At 43.0% G+C, this 26,299-nt stretch overlaps 2 protein-coding genes across 9 annotated transcripts in view; one reads left to right on the top strand and one right to left on the bottom strand.

The window, feature by feature from the left end:
• Window positions 1–26,299, bottom strand: part of LOC108627989 (tubulin polyglutamylase TTLL4) — a 131,425-nt gene that overhangs the window by 81,430 nt on the left and 23,696 nt on the right. For all 8 annotated transcript variants that reach the window (XR_003389564.1, XR_003389563.1, XM_018029623.2 and 5 more), the window contains exon 3: window positions 11,793–11,835. The gene's annotated coding sequence lies outside the window, so the exon portion shown is untranslated. The remainder of the gene's footprint in view (window positions 1–11,792; window positions 11,836–26,299) is intronic.
• Window positions 18,102–19,208, top strand: LOC108627992 (enhancer of split malpha protein). Its single transcript, XM_018029632.2, has one exon. The coding sequence runs from the start codon at window positions 18,302–18,304 to the stop codon at window positions 18,785–18,787; it is 486 nt and encodes a 161-aa protein (XP_017885121.1). The 5' UTR covers window positions 18,102–18,301; the 3' UTR covers window positions 18,788–19,208.

Below are 26,299 nucleotides of genomic sequence, written 5' to 3' on the forward strand. Positions count from 1 at the left end.
ATTTCGCAAAATCTGAAGGGGTACCCCTTGGAAAAATCTCGGAAAAATCGAAAATTTTTTTTTTCTCAAAATATTGAAAAATGCTTCAAGTAAAAGTTGTAGGTGATACTATTACCTATGAAAAATTTGAAATCACTATAATTTTAGCTTTTTAATAGTAATAGGAATGTATAATAACAAATTCAACATGCTAGCATTGTTTAAGTATATAGCCTATACATCCTTAAATAAATTTGATGAATAACTAGCTTAAATCTGTAGAACTTTGCCTACAACGAAAGATCGCAACAGAAATGGGCAGTCGATTCTTTCACGCGTCACAGAATCGTGCGGATCGCTTAACGAGCCACTTTGGACCGCCCGTATTCATCTCAGGTATTCACCGCGGGTGACGCTACCTCCAGGAAGATGTCCGCGTCGACGAAAATATTTAACAACAATCGACATTGTTACGAGGTGCCGCAGGCGGGGGATCGAGCCTCGTTCTTGCGGAAAAATTACGTGGAACAAGATCCTTCGTGGGGTGGACTTTAAAAACCAGCGTCACGCTGTTCTGCCAACCAAAGTTTGTCCAACGCGCTCCTTTCGCAGCTTTCCGTCGATTCTTACTACAGGCTTGTTACGTATTATTTAGAACGTGTTCACAGTCGCATTGTGCGTTTTGGAAGCAGATGCTCCGTTTACGAGCTAGAGGTATCTTAAATTGTTCTGTTCGCGATTCTGTCGCAACACGCACAATCTTTACAAGAGAAGAAGATTTAGAATCGGAAAGCTCCAAGAGTTTCTGCGTTTCAATTACGAAAAATGGAAATATAACATATAAATGATTTGAAAATTGTGCACTCTAATTAAAATCTTTGATAAGAAAAGTTTATATGTACGATTAAATCCAAGAATAACAGACTAATTGCACTAGTATTAGTTATCTAACAAAGAACGTCAGCTGTTATATTCTAACATAGCCAGCCCCTTTATAAACCCTCGAATTTAATTGGAAGACACAGCTACTTAAAAATCTAATGACTTCTAGAGTTCTCGAGTGGCCGTAATTGCGAATCCCTATTTTTTCCGCCCTGTAATCTCGGAAGGGACGTGTCAGGTATACAGCAGAGAAACAGCCGAGCCTTTGACGATCGGTGCTACTAACAGACCGACGCGACGGTGTCACTTTCGACGCCCCTGGACTCGATCATCCGCGATGATTCTCATCGAGGCATGAGCCCCTCGTGGTATCGGCCCTTTTCACCGACGAAAACAGGCCGCCCTTCACGAGCTCTCATCGCCACACCTCTATCTGGCCACGAGAGAAACTCCAGGCGCTAATAAAAGTGGTTTCGTAAAAGGTTTGCCGAAGCCGAAGGATAAGGAGGCCAAGGGTGTTAAGCAGGATTCTACTCGGACAAAGACACGCTTTTTAAATGGCTACGACCGACAACACATACACTCTTTTTAGAATTCCGAATTATTTGTACGACAAACCCTCTGCTATAAAGAAAGTGCCTTTGATCGCAGAAAGTGTCGATGAAGTTCCTCCACAAAACGTAGATAAATACTAATTATAATTCATGAAGGAACTTGAGAATGATTTAACTCAAAGAATGATTTAACTTCGTTTCGTTTCTCGTTTATATAAATTGACAGCGAACTCGCTCCAAAGAAATGATTCTTGACACGTTCAGAGACGTGCCTGTTCAATATCTATCAGCTTTTCATCGAGGAATTTTAAACGGTATCAGCAGTCTAAGCTGTCAATGGAGAAGAGCATCAGCTATCATTAAGTGAGGCGTCTGCGCGCAACAAGCAATAAAAGCCGCGGCCCTTTCGAGGCTGAAAACAGGCCGCCCTTCACCTCCCAAGGTGATCTCACCCATAAAAGTTCTCCGGGCGTTAAAATCTCCCCCCTCGGCCGGGGAAGGACCTCGAACGTCTCACTCGACCGAAGATAGTGAAAGCAGACTGTGCGCCGCTTTGTACGCTATGCATGCAACGAGGACCCACTTATTTAGATAGAAAGTGTCGCGCGTCGAATCAGGAGAAGCGTGAACGCGTCACTTTAACGGCCACCGTCCTCCGCCGACCTGGACTACGTCAACTCGCCCGTTTTTGCCCCTCTAAAACACATTTCACCCTTGACGAAACGTAAGGGGAGCCAGTGAAGTATTCCATTGAGTGAACGTTAACGAACACGTTGCCATGCAGGCTCTACAGATAGCGTGTCGACGACGTGCATTCTGATTCAAGCAAACGCCTGTCTGCTTCGTAACAACTCCGGGTATGGGATTACTCAAAAACTATGCACAGTTCATTTCTTCTATGCTTTATGACTAACTACAAAAATAAGATTCTATGAATTGCAATTCTAAGAATTACGTGTTTTATTTTGAAATAAAAAATAAAGCAAATTCTTTTACACAGAAGGACAGACGAGTAATTAAGCGGATGCTCAATTATGCTTAACGAAGTTAGATATCTGGGAACGCGAGTGGTACAAAAGTATCGTTTGGACACCCACATGGACGGTAAATTAGGAAGTCACAGCGAGAGAAATCGAGCTTAGTCACGTCATATAACGGTGCTGATCGCTAATTGGTAGCGGACCTGCTCGGGATCATCGGCGAGGCCCAGAAAGCTCGAAAAACTACTTCCGGCCGGTGGAGCCGGGGCTCCTGGAATGAGTCAAATTAGTTTCGAACGGTAACCTCGTCCTTCCCGTGTCGCGGGAACGGAGGACGGACAGAGGGGAGGATGAAAAAAGACGGGGAGCCCGTAAATTGGGACCGTTCCGCGCGATTTCTATGGGGGCCCCACGGACTCGTGGGCGGAGACCTGCCCCTGGCAACCGAGAAAAAGGATCGCATGCGGGATCGAGGCTAACTAAGTCCGACGAGAGGGTGCAGGTGTTCGATCTTCACCGAAAGGACGCCCTATGCCTTTCACCCGATATTGCGTTTCTGATGGAAGCTCGATCAATGAATGCCGCGGATAATTTATGCCATGCGGTACGCCTGAGATTCTCTTCGAGAAATATGCTTTCTAATCAGTCACTGTTAAAAGGGTTGAAATTGGGAAATATATCATACCCATGGGTATTATAAAAATTAGAGTTCAGAAAAGCTAATCAGCTTTCCTCCAACATATGCTTATGGCATCGCACTATTTTTATTTGACGTGTGGAATAAATACATTAGAAATAAAGTCTAGTAAGAATGAAATCTAATCACGTCTCTCACGTCATGAATTTTCAATTTTTCCATACTCAGAGATACATACAATTCTTCATTATTTTCTTACATTGAGGAGATATACTGAATGAGATCAAATCGAAATCAAAAATATCCTTAACGTTATTTAAAAATGTAACATCTCACAGGTACAATTTGAAATAGGAATAGTACTTTTCATTTTCTGAACTTTTATTGACCCTGAATTCAATAGCAAATTCTTAGAACGATTTACATGTTGCCTTAACACGAACAAACCGAAGCACAAGAATCACACGCGAGCCATTCTAAGCCGTCTTAAGAATGGCATATACGAAAATCTGTATGGGGATGCAGGAGGCCAGCCAGTTAATCCCGGAGCTTTTGCACGTTTTGCTAAATAACCGAAGGCCTAGGCCAGCGAAGAAACGCGTCGAGAAAGTCGACCATGCGTGTGATGCTTCTTAACCCCCTTAAAAGACGCGATCTCTTACTCCAAAATCTGGATCCAGCTAAATCGGAGATCAAGGAGCCCGATTATACTGCTCTGGGACGGGTCCGTAACGGCCGACAAGAACGGCTGTATTTGGAAAACACGAGTTCTACCTCGGCAATCTTCACGCGCCAGCGGAGAAATTTAACGATACGATTTTCAAGGGACGCTTAACGGAGACCTTGCAAGAGGTGTGGATTTTGACGCATGGCCGAACGCCCGATGAAACGGGAAAAAATAACATCAACAAATTCGCACAATAGGACACAGAAATGGAAAGTAGATTCGTACAAGAATTAAGATTTTTAGTTCAACCAGATATAATAGAATAGTATGGCAACTAAATATTATGTTAGAAAAATCTGTTCAAATATACAGGGAAAACTGTTTTAAAATAAATACAAAATTAAAATGTTCCAACTGAGACACATTCTATTCTTAAAAATAAAGAACTATGTAAAAATTTTTCTTATTTTCTCAAAGACATTTATACGTATGATAAAATATAATTGAGATTATATAATATATAAATAATATATCCACTGTAGCCGCCACACACATTATGTCATATTTATGAACTTCTATGTTTTAAGCACTTTATGTATTAGGCAATTTATTTTTATGTTATGTACTGTAAATAAAAAAAATTGAAATATCTTTCGTAAGAATTTTAGAACGATTTGTTCTCTCACACGTATGAAGATCTCTCTCTTTGTATGAAGATCCCCCAATTCAAGCTTATACTTTTTAAATCGAGATTCGTCGAAATTGACCCGTCATCTAACAGAATAAGACCTTTTCAATACGATCCGTAACGATGTAACAAGGCGCGATGCCACTCGTGGCTGTAATTCGTTTCGGCACTTGTCGATCGCCGCCGAACGAGCGTGTACTAGAGATTGAATAAAGAAATTAACCGAACCCCGGTTCTAGATCGAAACAATTCTCTACGGCGGATAGACACGGTGTCACCGCAGAATTTTCGCGGCTATTTTCCGCGGCCGTTACTCGAACCTCAGCTGCCAGGTCCCGCGATTCGCCACGGTGGTGTCTCGTATGGAGGGATTTATCTCGGCGTGCATTTCATTGTCCGCGAGAATCAAGGTGTCCGGACGAATAAAACGGCGTCGGGGAAATCGGAAAGGATGATCGCGTCACGCTGATTTCCGCGAGCGATCGCGGCTATCAACCTTGAGGAGTGGTTTGAAAGCAGGGAAGAAAAGGCAGCCCTTGGTAGCAACGCGTTGGCGTACACCACCAATGGGACCACCCGTTCCGGTGCGTTAGACTAGTCGTTTTCTCCGTTTCTTCTTTTGAAATCAGCCGATACGCCGATTTCGAGCCTCGTTCCCTTTCTTTTCTTGGTCGCCTCTCTTATACGGCCACGGTCTCCCTTTCATCCCGCGCCGCCTCGTCCTCTTCTCGCTCCTATTCCTCGACTGTCTTTCACTTCTTACGCTGCCATTTAGACGAGGCGGCGTACCACTTTTGTCGCAGTCTGCCTCCCTTTCGAGATCAACGCCGCCCTAATATTCCGTGACGACAGATCACTCGCTCCTGCTTTCCTCATTGTCGCACGCTTACGATTCACCGCCACTGTTAAACGTTATTTATTACGACGCCCTCCGTTTTCGAGCTACTGAATCGTACTTCGTAAACCAGATCGTAGTGGCATGAATAATTAAAACGATTCAATTGCGTAATTTGATCTTATCTACTCTTCACCTTAATGCGACAGAAGTAATAATCTTCAATAAACTTATGATACATTTATGTCTTCTTTAATTTCACATACTTTATTCACGTGTCCAACATGAGTTATTAAAAAAATAAGAAGAAGCAAATACATTTCGATGCAACTAGAACTCATCACCATCGATCCCATTTATTATGAAAGACGTTGAAATCAAACCTAACTCAAGAGGAACCAGTCTTTGTCTTTTTTTCCCATAGCTTTCTATCTACAGACCCTAACCATTAGAACACGTGCACCTTCCGATGCAACAAGTGCCCGAACGACTTCTACAAACCCCTGAGGGGAACACAAAAAACAAGAACACGGCTCATCAATGGAGTCTCCCTAATGCGAGGCACCCTAACGATCATGGTAAGTTTCTACAAAATTGATACCATCGCTTTTGTATTTTTATCAAAAACAATCACGCGATCGCTGAAATTCGTTTAAACATGTGCCTCGAAGATTCCCGACGACTCTCTTTCAAAACGGCTTTCACTGATCGGAATGTACAAATTACGTGCCCGAGGACGCTTGATCATCCACTTCCGTTTCACGATCCTTTCAAACGGGCCTTTTTCTGCTCGCGATCATCCAACGAGCAATTTCAGTTTGCACAATAGTTTTCAACGTCGCCGAAGCCTGCGTAATTCCGTTTTCGTCTAGCTTTCTTCCTTCTCCTCAGCTGGAAGTAAAGGAATTTCCGCTTGACGAGAATCCTATACGCGGTTCGGTAATTTAATTTAGGTAATATTTCCTCACGACTAACTGTATCGAGGAACTTCAGTTATTTTGGAAATTACAACGTAGTAATAGACATACAATGGTTTTGCAAATGTTAAAGAACTACACAACTATTATGCACCAATATAACATACACGACATTACAATTACTTGTGAAGAAAGTGTAAAAATTAATAAATAATTGACTGAATAGACAAGAATTTTTTCGAAAAAATTCTTCACCAGGAGTCCTAAAATTAATGAAGAAATCCTACAAATAACGAAGTACTCGAATTCTTTGAGAGTGGATTTTTAATAATGTATTAATTTTATTTATATTCAATTCGTATTTCATTTATGTCTAACTTTTAATATTTTCCCTGAATATTATTATATGTTACTTATTATAAATTTTATCGAATAATATTATTCATGTAATTTAATCGTACATAACGTTCGGATCATTAAATCCTCTTAAAATACTGCTCGAATATAATATTAAAGTGCGATAATATTTCAACGTACATGAACACCATAAAACGATCTATGTTATTTTTTCCACCTCGAATGTCAATCCGTCCCACTGTGCAGCGGTTCGGACATGCCTGGTCTAATCGGAAGGAAACTATTTCGAGTACCGGTCTGGTAGAAAACACAAGATCGGAGCCTTGTATGTAAGGACGCCTATCTCTCGCGAGGATCTAGAAGGCCCCGTATATCCTTGCGTCTATCACGGTTCCCTCTGGCCGGCTTTCTGAGTCACCCTTGCACGTGTTCGATTTCAGCCCCTTTGAACGCGTTCCTTATCCCGCTGGCCCGGGGAACATCGGAAGATCCTCAACCGAGCCGAACAGGCTCCTTTTCTCGGCAGACCGCTCCGCCCACAGGACCCTTCCAGCACGAGAAAAGGATCGAGGGGCCAGAAAGACCCCGTCAAATAGTTTCTTCTCGCGCTTATACATGCACATTGTGCGTTGAAGAAAAAAAAAAAACTGGCGGAAACTGCGTTCCTCTTGCGAAAAGTCATTGTAGCTTGATGGACCCATCCGAGCGATCTCGCCGAATGGAAGGAGACGTGAATGCGATGCTGAACGGTCGCCGGCTGCTTTCAAATAATCGCGAAAATTTTTGTACTTGGACGTAGGCGGCGAACTCGAACCGGTCGAAGTCATAAGGAAGAATCGAAACGGGGATCCGTCGGGCGTTCTGTGGGCCCGACACTCCAATAAAGCTCGCTATTGCGTAAATGCCGCTGCGAAGAATCGATTCAATTTAGAAGAACGCGGCGCGACACATAAAGAACGTATTGTCGCCGAGGAAATACTACTAAAGACTTGCAGTGCTCGTGTAATCATTGGGACAGCGAATGTGGGCCAATCAGGCTCAAAACACAATCGGTAATCACTCTCTTCGGTAATACTCGGCACCGAGGAAGTCCGTAAAAATTCTTATCATTTTTTTGTACTTCTTTTTTCTACTATCATTGTTTGCTCATGGTTCATCCTATATAAACGTCCAAATATCGAACGTTGTTCAAATACAGAGAGTACAAAACTTCAGCAAATTACGATTTGTTAAATTACCCGCCCCGTGCGTCCACTCCAGATCTCCCCTAAAGAATTCATTTCAAAAAATCTTACAAAAAAAATGTAGAAAAAAATCGTAACAGCCGGCCACCGGATCGTATTTCACCCTGAAAACGCGCGATCAACCCTCGACTGGTCACGGCGAGAGATCGAGCGGAGAAAAATGGAATGGTCGCAGCGGAGAAGAGAAAAAAAAAAAAACGCAGAGGCCCAAAAGGGTCGATCGCGAGTCTCCTATTCTTACCGCGGACAGAGACGCGCGGAGGAAATCGAATAGACAGGATACCGCGATGACACGGTCCGCGTTAATCCAACGATAGAAATCTCTAAGCCGCTACCGGTCATCCGAGCGAAGATGGCGTAGACTGCACCCGGCAACGGAACACGGGAAATGTATAATTTATAACGATAATCCTTTAAGAATGGATCCGTGCCCCGGAGGCAGATTCACGGTTCCACGACCTTGAATGCGCCACAGCGCGGTGGCACTAGCCACCCTCGCTTTCTACGTTTCTCATTCGCCCTTTTCAAAAATCCCCTTCGACCTCCTTTTTTTACCGCCAATGAATCTCGGATCGATGGGTCCGCCGGGAGTTCCGTTCCCCGTGTTTACATAGGTGCAAGACTCGCGATGAGAGACTGTTTATTTAGGAGCATAATAGGGAGACTCGTAAATGGAAACGGATCTCCGCTTCCACGACAAAATCTTTCTTCGTGAATCTTTCCCTCCAACGGTTTCAGGCTAACGACGTTACATTCTGCGCGGGCGAATCAGGGGGAGGCTGAATCCTTCAAGACGTTTGCCCAGACTCTCCATGCCGTGTACCGAGCAATATTTGATATTTGGATTCTCAGGTGAGTGCATGTTGACTTCCGACTTTATCGAATCTCAATGATTCTCGATGAGCAAAATAGAATTTAGACACGCATATAGAATCATCGATTCCGTCCTGTGAGTACCATTTGATATTAGGCCCGAGTTTGTATTTACTCACTGGATTTGGACTGATGACTCGATCGCATGGTTCATAAACATGACAGAGTATTGGTCACATCATAAGCTTGTAAAGTACCGAGATTTATACTAAAGACATTCTCGGTAGTATAAGTTAATGAATAAATATAAAATACGACTCCGGAAGTAATATTAATTCAAACAACAAAATGATTATATTGTCATTCAGCTACCAGTTTCAACTGACTGAGATAATCAATCAACCATAAGTCTATCCGTTCCAGGCGTCGCATTCAAAATTCGTCATTCACTCGCGAGTATACGTGTCGCCGCATCAAGCGAGCGAGTTAGGAGAGCCCATCCCTTGGAAAGTTCTTTTTTCACAAGATTCCTTCACCCACCCATGTTAGATTTGCTTTTGAATCGACGTGGCAGGTCCTAAGGATCCTCGCATGCGGCAGGATGCTTTTCTCAAGGCGAGAACATTTCAGGATATCCGTGAACGGTGATCTATGTCCAGTCTCAGGCGAGTTGCAACTCAGATCTTCCGTTATGCTCCGACCTAACACTGTACTGAATACTACGCAATAGCTGCAGGCTAGAATTTGCACCGGAGGAGAGCAGATCGATTAGAAATGGTATCTTTAGGCGCCTCGGGCTGACGTAATCCACCGGGAAATAGTGCTTTTTGAATTGGCCGAGGGAAACGTGACCGAATCGCTATAGAACTTCTTAAGACGATATATTATTATGTCTGCGGAAAGTGACGCATCTACCATTTTTCTTAGAAGTTTGAAAACGTGTCTGACTCATTCCTAAAATGTGTTCCTTGAATAGAAAAGGACAGAATACTGTCTAATAATTAAACTACGGATTTCATGCAATTATATGAAAATTCAATGTGCAGAAATAATGAATGTCTCATTTGATGATAAATTAGAATATCAAAAGCTGAATTTTTATCTTTAAGTGATCAAACAAATGTTTGTCTAAAACACATCCTTTGAACGGATATAATAAATGATTTTAGATAAAAGTTTTAATAATTCTTCAATTGAAATCAAATCTAACTAGTAAATCAATTCATCTATTATTCGCACATGTAATATTGGATTTCTGTATGCTGCTTCCCTTTCAAATTGTAATATACTGTGCGTGGTAGATGCGAAGGATGCACATGCACACTACATAAAAAACGAACAGGATCTTCGGTGCAGGTTCGAACCTGCACCGGGACCATTTTAAGTCGCTCTATTGAAACCTTCGACTTACGCAATTCAATGCGCAAAATAGCTTTCTAGAGCACACAATAGGAAAACGTGTCTGAACTTGCACCGAGTTTCTAAGACGAATTCTTCAGAAGTACAACAATAAACTTTTCTAGAAGTAACACAAGTAGTCTCGAAATAAATCAGCAATGTCATTATAAATGCCAATTTTTTTAAATTGCATTCTGTTCCGGTCATATAATAATTAATTACCAGTGAACGTTGATAGCGGAATTTCGTAAACCCTTTGGATGCGTCAGATCCGTCCAAAGACGCAACACCTGGTGCTTAAAAGGTTAACGCAAATTGGTACCGACAAGTGGGTTAGTGGGTGAATCCCGAAATGCTATCTCGGAACTTAAACGTTCATTTTTATGTCCGCGAGCAAGTTCGAACACGTCGCCGGTGGTAACACGTGCAGTTGAAAAGTGAATTGTACTGCTTGGCTGCGGGTTCGAACGCACAAACGAAAGCAGGTCAATCCGAGACGGATCCTTTTTTCCTTTATACAATCTTCCGCGTTCAGGTGCCCTCGGAGTGCACCAGAAACGTGTCTGAACTTGTTCGAGGCTCGCGTTGCATCACTTTTGTTTGCCAACACAAATGAATCACAAAAAAATATTACATTGTAAAAATACTTTAAAAAATGCATTTAAAAAAATCATTTAAAATTCACAGTGTGTGATATTTCGATAAGAAGTACCGGATTAATATTCCTAATTTCAAAAGACGGAATGTAACATTGCGTACATATGTACACCGTTAACGAGATAAATCTGTCGGAAACGATCTGGTAACCCAAATTTCTAACCCTTCTACCTGGCCGAAGCCTGAAAGGGTTAACCGGAGCCGGGTAACAATAACGGAGGAGGTTTCCATCGGAGAAAGGATTCACCTGCGAAAGGGTTACGGGTCATACAAAAGATTCCCGGTTGGTTTACAGTCGCGCGACAAGTGCGACGCGCAAAAAGATATTCCAATCACGTCCGATAAGCGTCCGATTGCGATACGCGTTTGTCACACCTGGTCTTTTCCAGAAAACGGGGAAAGGAAGGCTGCACATGTCGAGCGCGACAGCTGCGAAAAACGTATTTTCATCGCGCGAACCAATGGCCACGTTTTAGCGTCGTTACGCGTAGAGAAAAGGAGAAACCGGAGGAGATCGAGCAACCCTTGAAGCAGAACTACGAAATCTCTTTCACCCGCTCGATCCGTTTCTACCCCGATCGAAACGTGTCCGCGTCCCCCGTCACGCGATTGCGTCCAATAAAGAGGTATCCACACGTACGAACGGTGGAGATGCACGTGTGTCCTTTGTGCAGGTTTGACCCTTTTTACCTGGATTACCTACGAGCGGAGAACCGGTACGCGGGGGAGGAAGAAACCCTTCGAAAGGGAAACGCGAACAAACAACCGTGCGCGCCCCGTACGGTGTGGCCCCATTCAGCCGCGTAAGATATGCATCTACGGGCCTGAATAGCGCGGGAAATAAGGAAATTCCATTGGAAATTTTTGTGATTTTGAATAATATTGCATCCCCCCTTTTCTGTGGCACTGGTTCTCCCTTTCAAAGGGATCGAAAGGGTCCGTCTTACGGTCCGGTGGTTGTTATTGTGCCTTTGAAATCTCTATGGACCGGTCCGCGGAACAAAGGATTCTGATGTCCGACGGCCGGGTTAAATCTCGCATAGGATTTAGCCACGAAAGCGCGAAGGGAAAATCGTCCACGTTAGGCGGGGTGGAACCCGTTTGATCTTTATCGATCCCTCCAAATTGATTCCAGTAGAAAAACGGTTTTACGAATTTTTTGAAAGAGAATGCGTGTCACTTACCCCTTCGTGCACGTGCTTGCTGGTCTCGCGGCTGGTCACTCACCTGTAACACAAGTACAGAGAAATTTGTTAGAAAATACGATTCAGTTATTCAACTGCGTACATCAATAAGTATATTTCACGTATGTAGAAATGTGTAGAATAATTCAAGTAACTAGAAAATTGAAGGTGAATGATATAAATAAAAAAAAAGTAGGAAGCGTGCATTAAACATTTTCCGGGGTTGGAAGGATCAGTTGCAGAGGAAATGTCAGGCGTTGGAGTTTCCTTGTAATCGTCTACTTATTTCTCGAGAGAAGTAATCCGGCCCGATTGCATACGTACCGCCCTAATGACCGAAATTCTACCGGCACCCTTAAAAAATATTTAATAAGCAGGAAAAAAGCGTAATAGGGTCGAGCTACTATAAATTTACCCCGTTACAGGGGGAAAGGAGAGATAAAATTCCAATTACGAAGATCTCTATCTCGACGAGGCCCGCGGCCCACTACCTGCCGAAAACGATTACCAGCGTTGTAGAAGCGAGAAACAAAAAACGAATACGGTAGTCCGTATTACGGGTTATTTTTCGCCCCGGGCCAAATCAGGGGGGACCATTTTTTGTCCACCCTCTTATTCGTTAGGTTCCTTCTAACCAGTTTTTTTCCTCGGCCTTCCTAATACAGGCTTGCTATGAATTTTGTAATGAATATGGTGTAGTACTTTAACAACGCAGATTTTTACCTCAGCCTGTTCTGATTCAAATACGCCATTATTAAAAATATTTTTATGACACGTAATACTGTGCTGAAACATACTAAGGGAAAGATGTGTACTTAGTTTCATTAGTACCAACTAATTATAACAATCACGATCGAATCTTTGTCTGTTCACCCTTGTAAAAAAAAAAGGAATACATAAATTCTCGGTTTCAGTCATGCTGCAGAAGTACGAAGTCATCGAAATTTAATGAACTTATTAACATTCCACCTGACGGGTTTGAGATCGTTACCTAGTCGATCATCAAAACGATTCGACTAATAAGACACTCTTCCTCGACGGGGGCAACGTACTTACAAGTATCTTACGTCGTATTCTTATTTCAGAATTCGTCTGCTCAAACAAGAATATTAAATGTAAGTGTACATTGAAACCGACGAACGTAAAATTTATTGCCCAGGTATCTGAATGTTCGTATATCAAAAGCATTTAATAAAGACGGACGTAAAGGTAACTGTTAAACTGGTTGAATCTTTATAGTCTTATTTCATTAGCATACAAGATGATCGTATTTTTATACAATAGAGATTTGATCAGGGAGGGTTTAAAGGGTAGAGGCGGCCTTGGCCAATTTTTTCTGACCTCCTCTTTCATCAAAACCTTTATTCTTCTCAGAATGCTGCCATTCTCACAACACGTAATATTTCCATTTCGCATTTAAACTGGCAGTTTAATATTAATAATAATTAAATCCGTTAACTGATGATTCTTACGACACCGACACGTCCCGTCAGCGACTCTTATTACGTACGCAAATAAAAGACGTTTCAGTTTATGTCAATTTAATATCAACGAACGGTAAAAGACGCGGACGTAAAACTTGAGAATCGAAACGGACATTATCTCGGACAATCATTAAGGAACGTCCGCGTCCGACGAAATTCAGCTTGACAATTTCGATGAAGGAACGATTTAAAAGTCGAGGGAGAAAAACGAGAAAAGGCTCGTCGAACAGGACGTATATGCCATTATTTTAATCTGAAACCGCGGGTTCGCCAGCCCTCGTGTCCGTTCCTTATACCGTAAAACAAACACGTAAACAGGCAGCGTCATGTAAGCAGGTAACCAAATCCGTGGAGGGAAACCTGGTATCTCGATCATGAAATCAGTACGATTACACGGTCGAGCGGGAGAGGGACGGACCCGGAGCGTAAGGGCGGAACGAGACGGGACGAGGCGAGGGAGAAAGAGGGATCCCGTGAAGCGAAGGGAGAAGGACGGGCATCTGGGTGCACCTGCCGGTGACGTCAGAAGGGACTTCTTGTTCGAAGCTGCACAGCCCCGGGGGTCACTACTACTACCACCACTACTGTTCCATGCTGCGACATATCACGAGCCGCTTCTCTCTCTCTCCTTTCTTTTCTCCCATTACACGGAGCACAGGCTACACGAACGACCGCGAGGCGAACCACTCATCTCCCCTTTGCTCGACCATTATTTATATGCTAATGAAAAACCCGTGAAAAGGCGCGATATCGACCCCACCCCGTTGGCCCCATGGCCTGGACGCCGTTCGAACCCCGATTCGACCGGTTGCGTTATATGATGTAACTTACTGCGCTGACTACCTGTGATAAGGAACCGTGCTGGCAGAACGCGGATGCGTGTAAACGACCAGATGGAAACTGCTGTTTCGGGCCATCTTTATCGTCGCTTCTTTTCGAGAAGAAACATCCCACACGTTCATTCTTCTCCTGTTTTACTGCGTTTATATTCGATCGAAAAGTTCGGATTCTTAGTAACAAGCAATTCGACTAATACAGGAATCATTTCACTTGAAATGTTTACGACGGTTTTCTTAGAATTTTTATTACTCGTTTGTTTATCCTCTTACAGTTTTCACGCACTCGATAGGATTTTACGTTCGGGCGCTGACAAGCTCGTTGCAAAAATTGTATCCGCTAATAAAGCAGGACCCGGCATCACCCGAAGCGACAGAGCAATCAGAGAAACGGAACGAGAACGAAACGCGAGCTAATCTCTACCGTTTCGCCCTAAGCTACCGACGAGCTCGACGTCTGGACATAACCGGAATCATTTCAGGCTTATTATTTAAAGTGTCCGCGAAAACGGCCCTGGACAGATACAATCGAAATTCCAGGGACGGCGTTTTAATCAAGATCGTGTCACTTCGCTCACCGAATGCAGCTCAGCGACCGTCAGGATCGTAAGCCACGCTTTATCTGATGAGCATTCATCCCGTCATAGACATTTGCATAATCTAATATCTCCGACTGGACCACAGAATGGAACTATAAATTCTTCTCAAGCTGTCGCTTCCTTTTTAGAAAAAGAATCATTCTTAACACCTCGTTTCAAGGAGCGAAACTCCACCAACCGAATAAAATTTGATCAGAAAATATCCAGCGTTATTCTTTCTTGTCTACAGAATTTATAATAAATAAACAAGTATTGCAAAGATTATATACATAAATGTTTGTCATTCATTCTGGAATCTGTCTATCGGGTTTCATTAAGACACTGACTAATTTAAAATTCAATTTGCCCAAAACCAGTTATCGTTCTTATATCAGGTTGTATCCTACGGACAAGTGTACGAGCAATTAAGCCGGTGATTCTAAATCAGACTAGAGCGGGGCGGCCTAGAATTGATTAGGATTCGATGACCATGTTAGGAACCGGTTATAGGGCCCCGTACGGTGGAAAACAAGAAAGATCCGATTTTTTCAAAGACCTCGAAACACGACGTGGACAGACGGACGCAGGTTGACGTGCGGTATTTTCAACTGTTTCTAACAAAACATTCGATCTCATCTCGCGTATAATCGGACCGGTTCTCGCAAGCTCGTGCAGGGAACAAGAAACATGGGAAATTAACCGTTTCCTCAATTTTCTAGGAAAAACTTGGAAAGCAAACCTTTATCCATGGAGGACCGAACTCGAATCGCAATATATCAATAAATAAGTTAATTATAGCAAAAATTCTGATTAAATATAAAACAAAGAATGTTACAAAATTAATAAAATAAAAAACAAATCAAATAAAAAATATATATGCAATGCAGCTACTGCTGTCGAATAATAGTAACTGTTTTCTAATAGAATTCAACGAATTTACCGAGCCGTCTGACAAAGAAAATAAAAAGGCAAACTGACTGCGAGAAGCGTAGCAGAGAGAAGCAAAAGAATACAGTGTCTTCATGAAAGTAAAATCGTTTCCTGCTGCAGGTATGTGCATCTCCCTGCAGATCTGACGAGAGCACGTTCACTTCACCTGCCTTGGTCTGTAGCTACAGAGTGCAAAGTGAAAACAAATACCTTGGATGTACCTGTCCTCCTGGAGGGCGGCAGACGGTACCCCACGAAGCGGTGCATCGTGGTGGCCCTACGGGATTTGCCACGACCTTCGAGAACCCTCGTTCCGAAAACGACAGGTTCCATCGGAGGGCAGCTACTCTGTCCCTGAGAGATTACGAAAATTCCGAAAACAAATATTCACTTTCCGACAGTATACGCATGACGAAACATTTTCGATTAAGACCGAACTGACAAGAAACGTTCCTCAGATACAAAATGTTGGCTGTTTGAAATAATATATTATAATTTCTTAGAGACCTGTATCAAACGAAAAATCCACCTGACTCCTAAGAGAACAGGTTTTCCAAAAAAAGTCTTCGAAAAACTTGTTAATTCGACGGATCAGAAGCGATGAAACGAGCAAAAAAGTAGGAGAGCAAAGAAATGTAGCAAAAAGGGGATATTTTTTTTATTTGAATTTCGTAAGACAAGCTTGTGTGCGAGGGTGTACCTGCGGGGATGCGGCTCCCCTCGGTGGAGAAAAAACGTGGGCCTGAGGCGTAGTTAATGACTCTGAGGGGTGCCGTGGCTATCTCGGAGCGTCTAGACACCCGACCCTAAATCTCTCGTGCGCACACCGGGGTAATGGTGGAAGCCGGCGAACGTTATTGCCGCGCGTTAATTACTATAACTTACAGCCGCCTGCGCCAACTTGTTGATTTAAACGTCGCCGCGTACGGGCCTGCATGCGCGTCGCGGTCCTCGGGTATCGAATGTTTCATCTAATTGGATGAATTAATCCTACCGAGGATGGGTATAAATATTCAACTTAAAAACGGAATGCTAACATCGCAAGCCGCGGGGTACGGGTCATGATTCTCTGTTTGCCTTCGTACCATTCGGTCGAGGAACGTAGAATAAATATTACTTCAGGGCTAATGTCGAAAATATCGGAAAACAAATTATGACTTGAAAAAAGTCAGTAAAGAAATGGGAGTTAAATTAAAAATTTCCTTACTGGATTTAATGGTTGAAAACGAACGTTCGTAAGTGTCACACTTTTCGTGCAATTGATTGCATTCTAAAGTCGAACGAATGGACTCTCGTTTCATATGCAAATTGTGCAAATCAATAACGGTTCATGTTTGGGGATTTTCTTTTAAAATATGTTAATACGCGACGTGTCAATGGGCGAGGAATCAAATTTGCCCATTACGAAGTACAACATACTTTCTCTGATATGACAGTTTAACGAGAATCGACGCGGCGGAGAAAAGCCGAGCGTCGTCGAAAGCGATGAAGTAATAAGATAATAACTTGACACAAGCACGCACGTATAAGCAATGTGCGCATCGATTTCCTCTTTCGAGAGTGATATGTAGAACAGCAATGAAAGTTCAGGCGGAGGTCCACACGTTTCATCTTGGCACGAGTTTCAAGGAGAGAAACAAACCGTTTATATGCGACATTAATATTCGTCGGCCCGCGTATGGTAAACATCACGTAATGTCGTTAATAAAATAGGAACTAACCACATTTATAAAGTGATATTGAAAATTCAGCAAGCATTAAACTTAATATATTTTCCCTTTCGGGTCTCTCTAATGGGGTAAAAAAAAATAGCAATTTATATGTGCTCCGGATCAATTAAAATACCGATGGGCAGGTTCGCTTAAAATTCGGCGCATCGATAAACAATCTTCTGGATCGTTTTCATTAATTCGATCCCTTTCTAGAACGAGCCAAAGGGAGCCGGCGTCCACGTCGAATTCGTATCGAGCTCACGTACTCGCATCAGAAGTTAGGATACCTGTCGCAACAGGTTCGAGCCTGTCCTCCCTCGAAAACGGGCGAATATCCACCCTTTTGAACGCACGTGGTTAAAAGGGACCGAGGAGCGAACCCCGGACGCGGAAACTGGAGAGGAGCCGAAGGAAAAGGAAGGATCCACCGGGAGAGAAAGGTCCGTAGTCTATGCGAGAGCAACGGGGGTGATCGCGGGGGTGGGTGAAGTGGATGTGTGCAGGTCGGGGTGGGTTAGGTTGGATTAGTGTCGGAGGGGGTGCCAGAGGAGGGAGAACAGCGGCAGATGGTCGGCGTGGACCCTGACGTGGGAAGCTCCGAATTCTCCAAGTTCCCACAGCCAGAGTGCACCTGCCTTCCCCACTCTTGTCACCCCGTCCTGCTCGCCGGGCCTATATAAGACCCGGGGTTGCTCGTCTAAGGCACCATTCGCTCACTAGCGTTCCGTTCCAAACCAACTCAGAAAAGCACACACGATTCCTTACTTCCTAGTATCCTCTGATACTTTCGAAGCGAAGCCCAGTAAAGCTTCATCGAGGTTTCCAAGTTCCGAGTTCGCCGCACGCAACGAGTTTACCGGTGTATACCTCGCAGTTCATTCGAGTCTTCGAGTGCACAGCCGCGACTACGCTTTAAAACCGGTTCAGTGCCACCAGTCGAGTATCCACACACACGTACATCGAGTAAAGATGGCCGCCACCACGATGAACCACGTGTTCGACTACGAGAACGAGCTGAACGACAATCTCTACAACCTGAAGATGTCGGGGAAGAGCAAGGCGAACAGCAAGCGATTGAGAAGCGTGCTGAAGCCGATTCTCCGATTGCTGAAGAAGAAGACCAGCAAGAAATACGGCAAGGGTCAGAAAGCGGTGCCGCAGGCGGAGGTCTTCACCGAGGAGGTCGACAACCAGAACAACGCCAACGAGGCATTGGAGAGGAGGCTCCTGGCCGAGCTTCAGGACGCCGAGGAAGGAGCTGCCATCACCGTCTGCCTCGATGGACAGATGACAGTCGTTCCGGTTGTACCTGGTCAGTGCTACGTGCCCGTCCACTTCGCGCACACCCACGCCGGTGACTTCTACTGGACCACCCTGAGCATGGCCGACAGTGACCTGTGCTACAAGGAACGCGCCTTCTCGCAGTATCAAACGCCCGAGATGCAAGTCGCGTAAGACGTAGAACGAGATCATCGATGGACCACAACTACCTCATGCTTCGAGACGTTTGATCTCAAGGAGTCTTCGTCGTGCCTCGAAGTGACGCGAAGATACGACGAGGAAACGAAACATTAAAAAGCGAACGAATTGGTCCCGACGACACGGTTCTGACACCCTATCAGAGAGACTGCTTATAGATAAGGTTTTATCGATACTGTGATAACTAGATTGTAATTGTCTAACTGATCGTTGCTCATTTAGAACGAGATCGTAAAGTGTTGAGTCCTGACTCGAGAATCAGTTAGAGCGAAAAATACTCTATTTTTTTTTTGTACTTTTTTTTTAATTGTAAGGAAATAATCGCAATTGTGATATTTGTACCTACCTACTAGGTTAACATTTTACTAATGTACACATTGTGATATCGGCTTTAATATCGTCATACAGGCGAAACTTCCTATTGTCTTCCATATAAAGAATATGAATAAATACTACTTGTAAAATCTAAATCAATTTACTTCACGACACCCTTCCACTTTAGTTTTAAGTTCCTACTGATAAGTTAATATAGTATAAATTCGTTTGAGTTGCACTTAAAAATATTTCTAAATTAGTTAGAATTCCCATGAAGAGATAATACATAAAGTAGCCTCTTTGGGAAATTTCGAAAGTTTCAAAAATTCACCTGCGATCTTGGGAATCATTAGAACCCTTCGTAAACTGCCGGACAAAGGTTTTCAAGCTTGAAAAGGGTCTATTCATACCTGAAACTGGATTGAGAAAGCCCTCAGGATCTTTTCAGCCCTTCGTTCTATTCAGAAGTGACTCAAAAAATCTCTTAAGAATTTCGGATTTACCAGGGGAAAAGTATTTGACCGAAACTTCCATAGAACTCCACAGAGGATTCGTACGAAACTTCTCCTGTCAAAAGTGTTGGAAACTTGACGGTTGTCACGAATTTCTCTAAAAATTCTGGTTATAATTTTTCAAACTTCGTCCCTTGGGAAACTAGCTTTGATTATACGAAAGGATTTGTACATTCTTGGTCGTTTTTAAAAACAATTAATGGATCTTATTATCCTACACGCTTTCATCCAATTATACTTTTTTATACAGTTAATCGATGTAAGCACCTGTGAACCTTCATAAAGTGAAACAGGTTTCTTACACAACGTCGAGAAAACTGATTGACTTCTTTTATTTCCACGGTACTTTCTGCAAGCTTTTTTATACGAGTTAATTTCAATTAGAATAGATTTTGCACACACTATTAAGGGAATTCAGATAAAATCAGATTCAGGTAGACATTCAGATAACAGATAATCGAATTAACAATTGGATTCTGATAAATTTTTTTGTACTGCTAGGTAGAGGTTTTAAAAATCGTTTAAGCGAAACGTTTATTGAAAAGGCGAACACGTGCTGCCCATATGTGACAGGCACATGTCCTCAAGGGGGTAGATGGGGTGTGTGAATTCGCATGATTTTTCGTGGCCGACTGGGGGTAACTGACCCTCCAACTCGAAAAAATAACAAAAGATCGCGGTACACCCGACGCTTGTGCATCAGATAGTAACTATACATATAATAAGGGGGGTGCATAATTCGGGGGTTTGTTCACCGATAGGGTTAAATCAATTGTCTGTTTACTTAACGGTCAGGAAACCACGAGTGACCAAATGGTTTGAGTTGGATGCGGTTCTTGAAAAATACATCCTTTACATTATTCTCGTGATACTGTTAACTATGATTTTATCCAATTGCTATACGTCAATATGTTATTTGTAAAATAATAAAGATATTGCTTTTGGAGATGTGAAATAACATTTTTATTATTTAAAATGATACAAAAATTGAATTATAAAAAGTATAAAAATCAACGAAAATAAGGCAACTGGAAAGCAGGTAGAATCCGGTCGAGTAGGCAACCCTTCGTACAACCCTGCATCAAAACCAACCTACGGTTCCAGGCTCGCAAAGGGCCACGTCGAACTGTACTCAATAGCTATATTCACTATCGTAAAAGACAGTTCATTACCTCTTCATTAATTTTATGTACATTATTAACGCGCTACAATTTCATATACAAATTAACACGTCGATACTAAAACCTCACGTCGCCTTGTACATCGATTTCCTTATATGGTGTCTCTAAAAATTTTCCACCGCTTAAGTAAGTAATGAATCAACTTGCATACAAGATAAACAGGACTACGTGAACGTGAAACGTGTCAATTATGCGGGTTTCTTTTTTCTCGTCGATCGTATTTAATCGACGTCTTGGCGTTTCCATCGCTGAAATTAATTCATTACGAGCCTCGACGTATATACGAGGCGTTCCTTCGCGTTCCTTTTTTCGTCTTCAATAACGAAAGCAGCGAATCGATCAAAAAGTACGTAACGGAACCTTTCTTCTGGGCAAATTACGGTGATTATGGAATTCGGAGCGCGAAATTCGTTGTTAGGCACGGACTCCAGGTCCTCTGGATATTTTTTCAGAGAACGGATAAATCGGTCGCGCATGAAATTCTGAATTGCTGCAAATTGATTCTTTCGCCACTCCAAGCGTCGCGAGACACCTGTCAGAATTTACTATGCGAATTTTTATTCACCCATGAAGTGTCTAAGCAATTTGAACATTATCTGCAATTATGACTTTTAACAAACTTAATCATGTTTTAAATTATACCGCAGCAATTCTGCATTCTGTCAACACTGGCTAATAAATTGTATGTAACGTGATTTTAATTATTAATGACTAGGATATTAGGCAAGAGTATAAAACGTTGACGGTAAGATACGATGAATGGACCCATAATTTTCAAATGACACGTTTCACAACACGGGAAACGATTTCAACCGGCTACCGTTTGATCAACGAATCATTTGCACATGTATTGACGCTTTCACCGGTACATACCGCGACGATCGACAGTCACTTCGCACGTAATTCCCACCGAAGCCTGTTGTTCGCAAATGATATTGTTACCCGTGACCGGTGCCGGAGGGGAAGCGAAGTACGAATTACAAAAATTGTACTTTCTTTCGAACGCAGATGGTATCCGTGTTGCATCTCGTCGTATAGAAAATGTGGATAAATTGTCGGTCCACTCACAGACGTAATTCGGAGCAAACGTTCGCGGATGCATACTCTTCTTAAGAAATTTTAATGCAGAAGGAGGAAATTAAATATCTATTAATATCAATTAATTAAATATCAATATGTCACCAGATGATTAATGTACCACATTAAGTAATTTCCTTGTCTTATACAAATCCATCTAACGTTTCGTAATAAACAATGTAAAATATAAAACAACTGAATATTCTTGTACGTTGAAAAGCCTCTCCAAAGAAATTGATGTATCCTAGGCACGCAACCAAATTATATGTTAACTCGGCCAGCCTCGTAATGCTAATAATAGCGATCATAAAATGAGCGTTTCAGGTTTCTAAGCGAAGAATGGAGACGGATTATCGCGAGGCGATGGGAAGAAGCGGATTACACGTACTTTCTCGGGCATCGTTTCCCGAGGCGTTTTACGACTCGAGGAAAAGCACGTGTCGCGGAATCGGCGTGGTTTCCACGGAGGGGAACGCGTTCACGGTAATCGGCTTCTCCCGCGTCCGCTTTCGCGCGAGTCGAGGCCGCGACGGCGGCACGGCGCGGCGCGCTCGCTCGTGCCAGAACCCGCTCTACTTTGCCCGCCGCTCCATTCCCACGGCCCCGAGAGAGCGCCGTATAAATACCAGCGTACACGTGCTCAACCGATGTAAGCGCCCGTGTACGCACGCGTGTCACGTGTGCCTTCGTGTCAGGTACTCGCGCGTGTATGCATGCGTCCGTGCATGTGTCCGTTTTATACACACGTGCGCACACTTGCTATTAAGCGCGCGTACACTGCCGGTTGCGCACGGTAACTGGTTTCCCCGCGATGCTGACATTCATCTATCTATCGAGACAATTGCTATTGCAATCGCTGAAAGCAGCCCGTGCACGACACTGTTTATTTCATGAAACGAAACTCGAACCTGTTGATCGGATATATTATTGATCAGGAGATGAACTACCTTGATTACTTGGTATTACGATTTTAAGCTTTCATGATTGTCCCATTTCATACATAGTTTGATTTCTTCAATTCGTTAATGCAATAAGAACAAGGCTGTTGTATATCAATCTTTGAGTGATAAAAAGATTAAGATAAATGTACACGCTGATAGAACAGCAGTTTTTCGAAATGCACGTTTTACCTTCACCTTTCATTATCCACTACTACTGTTAAAATATGAGTACAAGCTCTAGTGATCACGTTTCTAGGTGACTCATACCAACACGTCAGAGACGACGTACACGTCCATCTGGTTGGTTGAGAAATCGGCAAGAAAATTGCTACCGGGGTATCCGGTAGCGGCGAAGTGGCAAAGGCTGTAGAAAGAAGCCGGTACGATTAGAGAACGAGCCTCTAGGCACGTGACGGGGAGTACCGATTAGTCCCGAGCAATATGGAATTAAAAGCGATACCAGCAGCCACGAGCTGCCAGCCTTTTTACGCCCGTTCCAGCTTAGATTTATACGCCGCGCGCCAAGTTTCTTGTCGCGCGGCCAAGCCCGATGGAATTCGCGTCGGCTTCGGCTAGACACGCAGCAGTGGACTGTTTTTCGTACGAACCCGCTAGTTTCGCGCGATTAACTGCGATACGCGATCGATTTGCTAGACACGGGCTCGTAATTGGTAGCTCGCGGACCGTGATCGTGTTCCACGGTGTTGATTAACACGCCCTTTAGCGGTCGAGGAAATTCGTGCTCTTGTTAACATTCTTCTACTCGACTTATAGCACAGCGATTGCAAGCGATCGTAACAAGATCAATCTTTTACGACCGACATCTGCGCCATTCTGTCCTCAGTTTTCATTACTCTGTATAATTGTACTCTGCCTTTTTATCGTCAACTCGACCAGCTCATGAAATACGTATGCACGTTTTATATCAATTACCTTCGTGTTCGAATGCGTCTCTCTTTTAAATTGAACGATATCACGCCCGACATATAGTTTCATTACTTTTCAATAGCGTTATAAATTAAAACCGGCCGAAAATTGATTGACACAATTTGCATTCTTTCAATGCCCGCTATAGAATTAAATTACGTCGGTGCGTGTTGTAATTTGTACTTTTCGATGTTACAGGATTAAATTGCGCGCTTTCGTTTCACATATAAGTCAAGCTTCGATACTCGGTAGAGAACGAACCGGGGCAAGAATCGATTGTGGTACGAGAAATGATTCATCTGACGGGCAACCGTGCACGTGAATTTATTTCTCGCTCGTGCACGCGTAAGTAAATTATTCACGGTGTTCCGTGGAGTTTTTAACAGCCGAGAAAAACTTGGCAGACACGACGGGAGGCTCTGAAAGGGACGGCTATTATATTTCCTCGCAAGATAAAGATCCAGGACCTTTCTTTTGGTATTCGTGATCCGTAGTAATTTACGCCACGCTCTGCGTTAAATATTCCACCGGGGAGAGGAACGGGAGGCCTCGAGATGGAAAAAGAAAAGAGCAGCAAGAACTCGGGTCTTAGTCACGAAACATCATTTTGGCTACCATAATTTTGTGTTATCAGCAAAATGCCCTTTTAATTTCATGAATGAGAAAGTAACCAGTTCCGTATATACGTTTCAATCAATAATTTGTTTCACAATTAGGAAACCAGGGCGAGTACGAATAATGATCAATATAATTACTCTCAGTCAGGTTCAAATTAAATTCCTTTCCAGAGCCTGTACAACTCGCCTCTTAAAGTAAAAGACTATCACAACATCGACAGCACTGAGCAAACACTTGTTTTGAAATCATACTTTCAATAACATGATGATATTTCGATTAATATAATTTATGTTCCATCGGATGCCACAGATACTAAAATATTATAAACACTCGTCGCGTCGGAGATGTACGATTTGTTAGCCGTGTTTTAATCGTATGTAAAACAGGATTACCGTTGGCCTTCGATCATCCCCTGCGCTGTGGTCGCATCGTATTAACTATAAAACGTGAGACAGCCCGAGAACCCGTTGTAAAAATAATCAACCCCTGGAGGAAGGTAATGGCACCTTCACCTGATCCCTTTCTGCTCGAACAGACTCCATAGTGGCGCGGTAGCTGGCCATAAAACGGCTGAATAGTCGTAAGAAGCCGCGACACCTTAAGTATACGGGACGAAGAAAATGGCAATGGTAATACTCAGTGACAACCGAATAAATTGCGCGATGCTGAATGTTAAATCGTCCCGAATATTTGTCCAAATTGAAGTTCGTGAGACGGAACGAAACGAAACGAGCATTTCATGGCTGGAGCCACAATACACGTGTAATTGCTTTTTACGTTTCCCGTTACACTTTTTATCTTTCTTTTTTCACGTGCACGTTCGCAAGCCCGTATACGCGATTGCCGTGTCCTTCTTATACGCACGCAGGGGATATCGAGAACCCAGGAAACAGTCATTTCAGATACTTTATCAAGGAGAAAAGATAAGATGCAAATATTGACCCGTCGGCCTTTGCATTTTATCAGACGCGATTCTCGGTATGACTAAGGAAAACGTAACCGTGGAAATATTTCAATTTCTGATTTACTGCGACAGGCAAAGGGTGAATCGTAAATGTTTGGAAATAATTAAATCTTATCTATATACGTGAGAATCTCTTTCTTTGCAAACGAAACGCTTTCATCGAAGAGAGATTAATTACTTGATGGCATTTATTTCAATCTGTTTGTGTCATTTCATAGAATAATAAAGTAACTTCAGCGTAAATCACGTCAGGAACAACAATAGGCTGTTACAAAGTAATTGATTGTAGCGAACAGTGAAAGTACATTAACCCATTCCGACGATTGAATTATTTTACGTGTAATGTATATACCTACCCGTTTTTGAGAATATAACAAGCTTGACCATAATGGCAAGTTATGATAATTAGAAATCCCACAATTTTTTATATGCATCAAATATCGTATCAAAATCTTTTTCAATGTTCCATCGTTGATACTAAAATAAATTAGGTAATCAGTTTACCAAGAAGTCAGACCTTGTTGAACATTTAACGGGTTAATTACGAGCGGATCGGTTAAGAAATCTTCGGTCAGTGGAGCCTGAGAAGAAAGCGAGCTATACCCGGAACGTATCATCAGAAGCTCGTAAGTAAAAGAGAAAAAGGAGAGGGGGAGTGGACGGATGAAATCTTGTCGATTCAAGGATATTCCACATACGCCGGTTCCCTAATCCTGAGTGATCGGGACAAGACAGAGGAGACAGGGAAGACAGTGGCGAATCCCGGCACGCCTCGGCCACGTGGACGAGCCGGTCACGGCGGACGAAACTTTCTCGACCGCAGCTCCCGACCACGGCTTCTCCTCGTGGGCCCGTTCTCGTGGGAACTCGAGACAGATGCGTCGCGCGTGAGAATCTCGGGCAGATGCGGACTTACGCACCTTCTCTCAAGTGCGCCACGCACTGTCTCGTAT

Source organism: Ceratina calcarata, unplaced genomic scaffold, assembly GCF_001652005.2.
Source record: "Ceratina calcarata isolate Rehan_Ccalc_2016 unplaced genomic scaffold, ASM165200v1 scaffold49.2, whole genome shotgun sequence".
NCBI lineage: Eukaryota > Metazoa > Arthropoda > Insecta > Hymenoptera > Apidae > Ceratina > Ceratina calcarata.

Bases quoted from the DNA above. Each gene is read 5' to 3' on its own strand.
- LOC108627992 (XM_018029632.2), top strand. From the start codon at position 18,302: ATGGCCGCCACCACGATGAACCACGTGTTCGACTACGAGAACGAGCTG.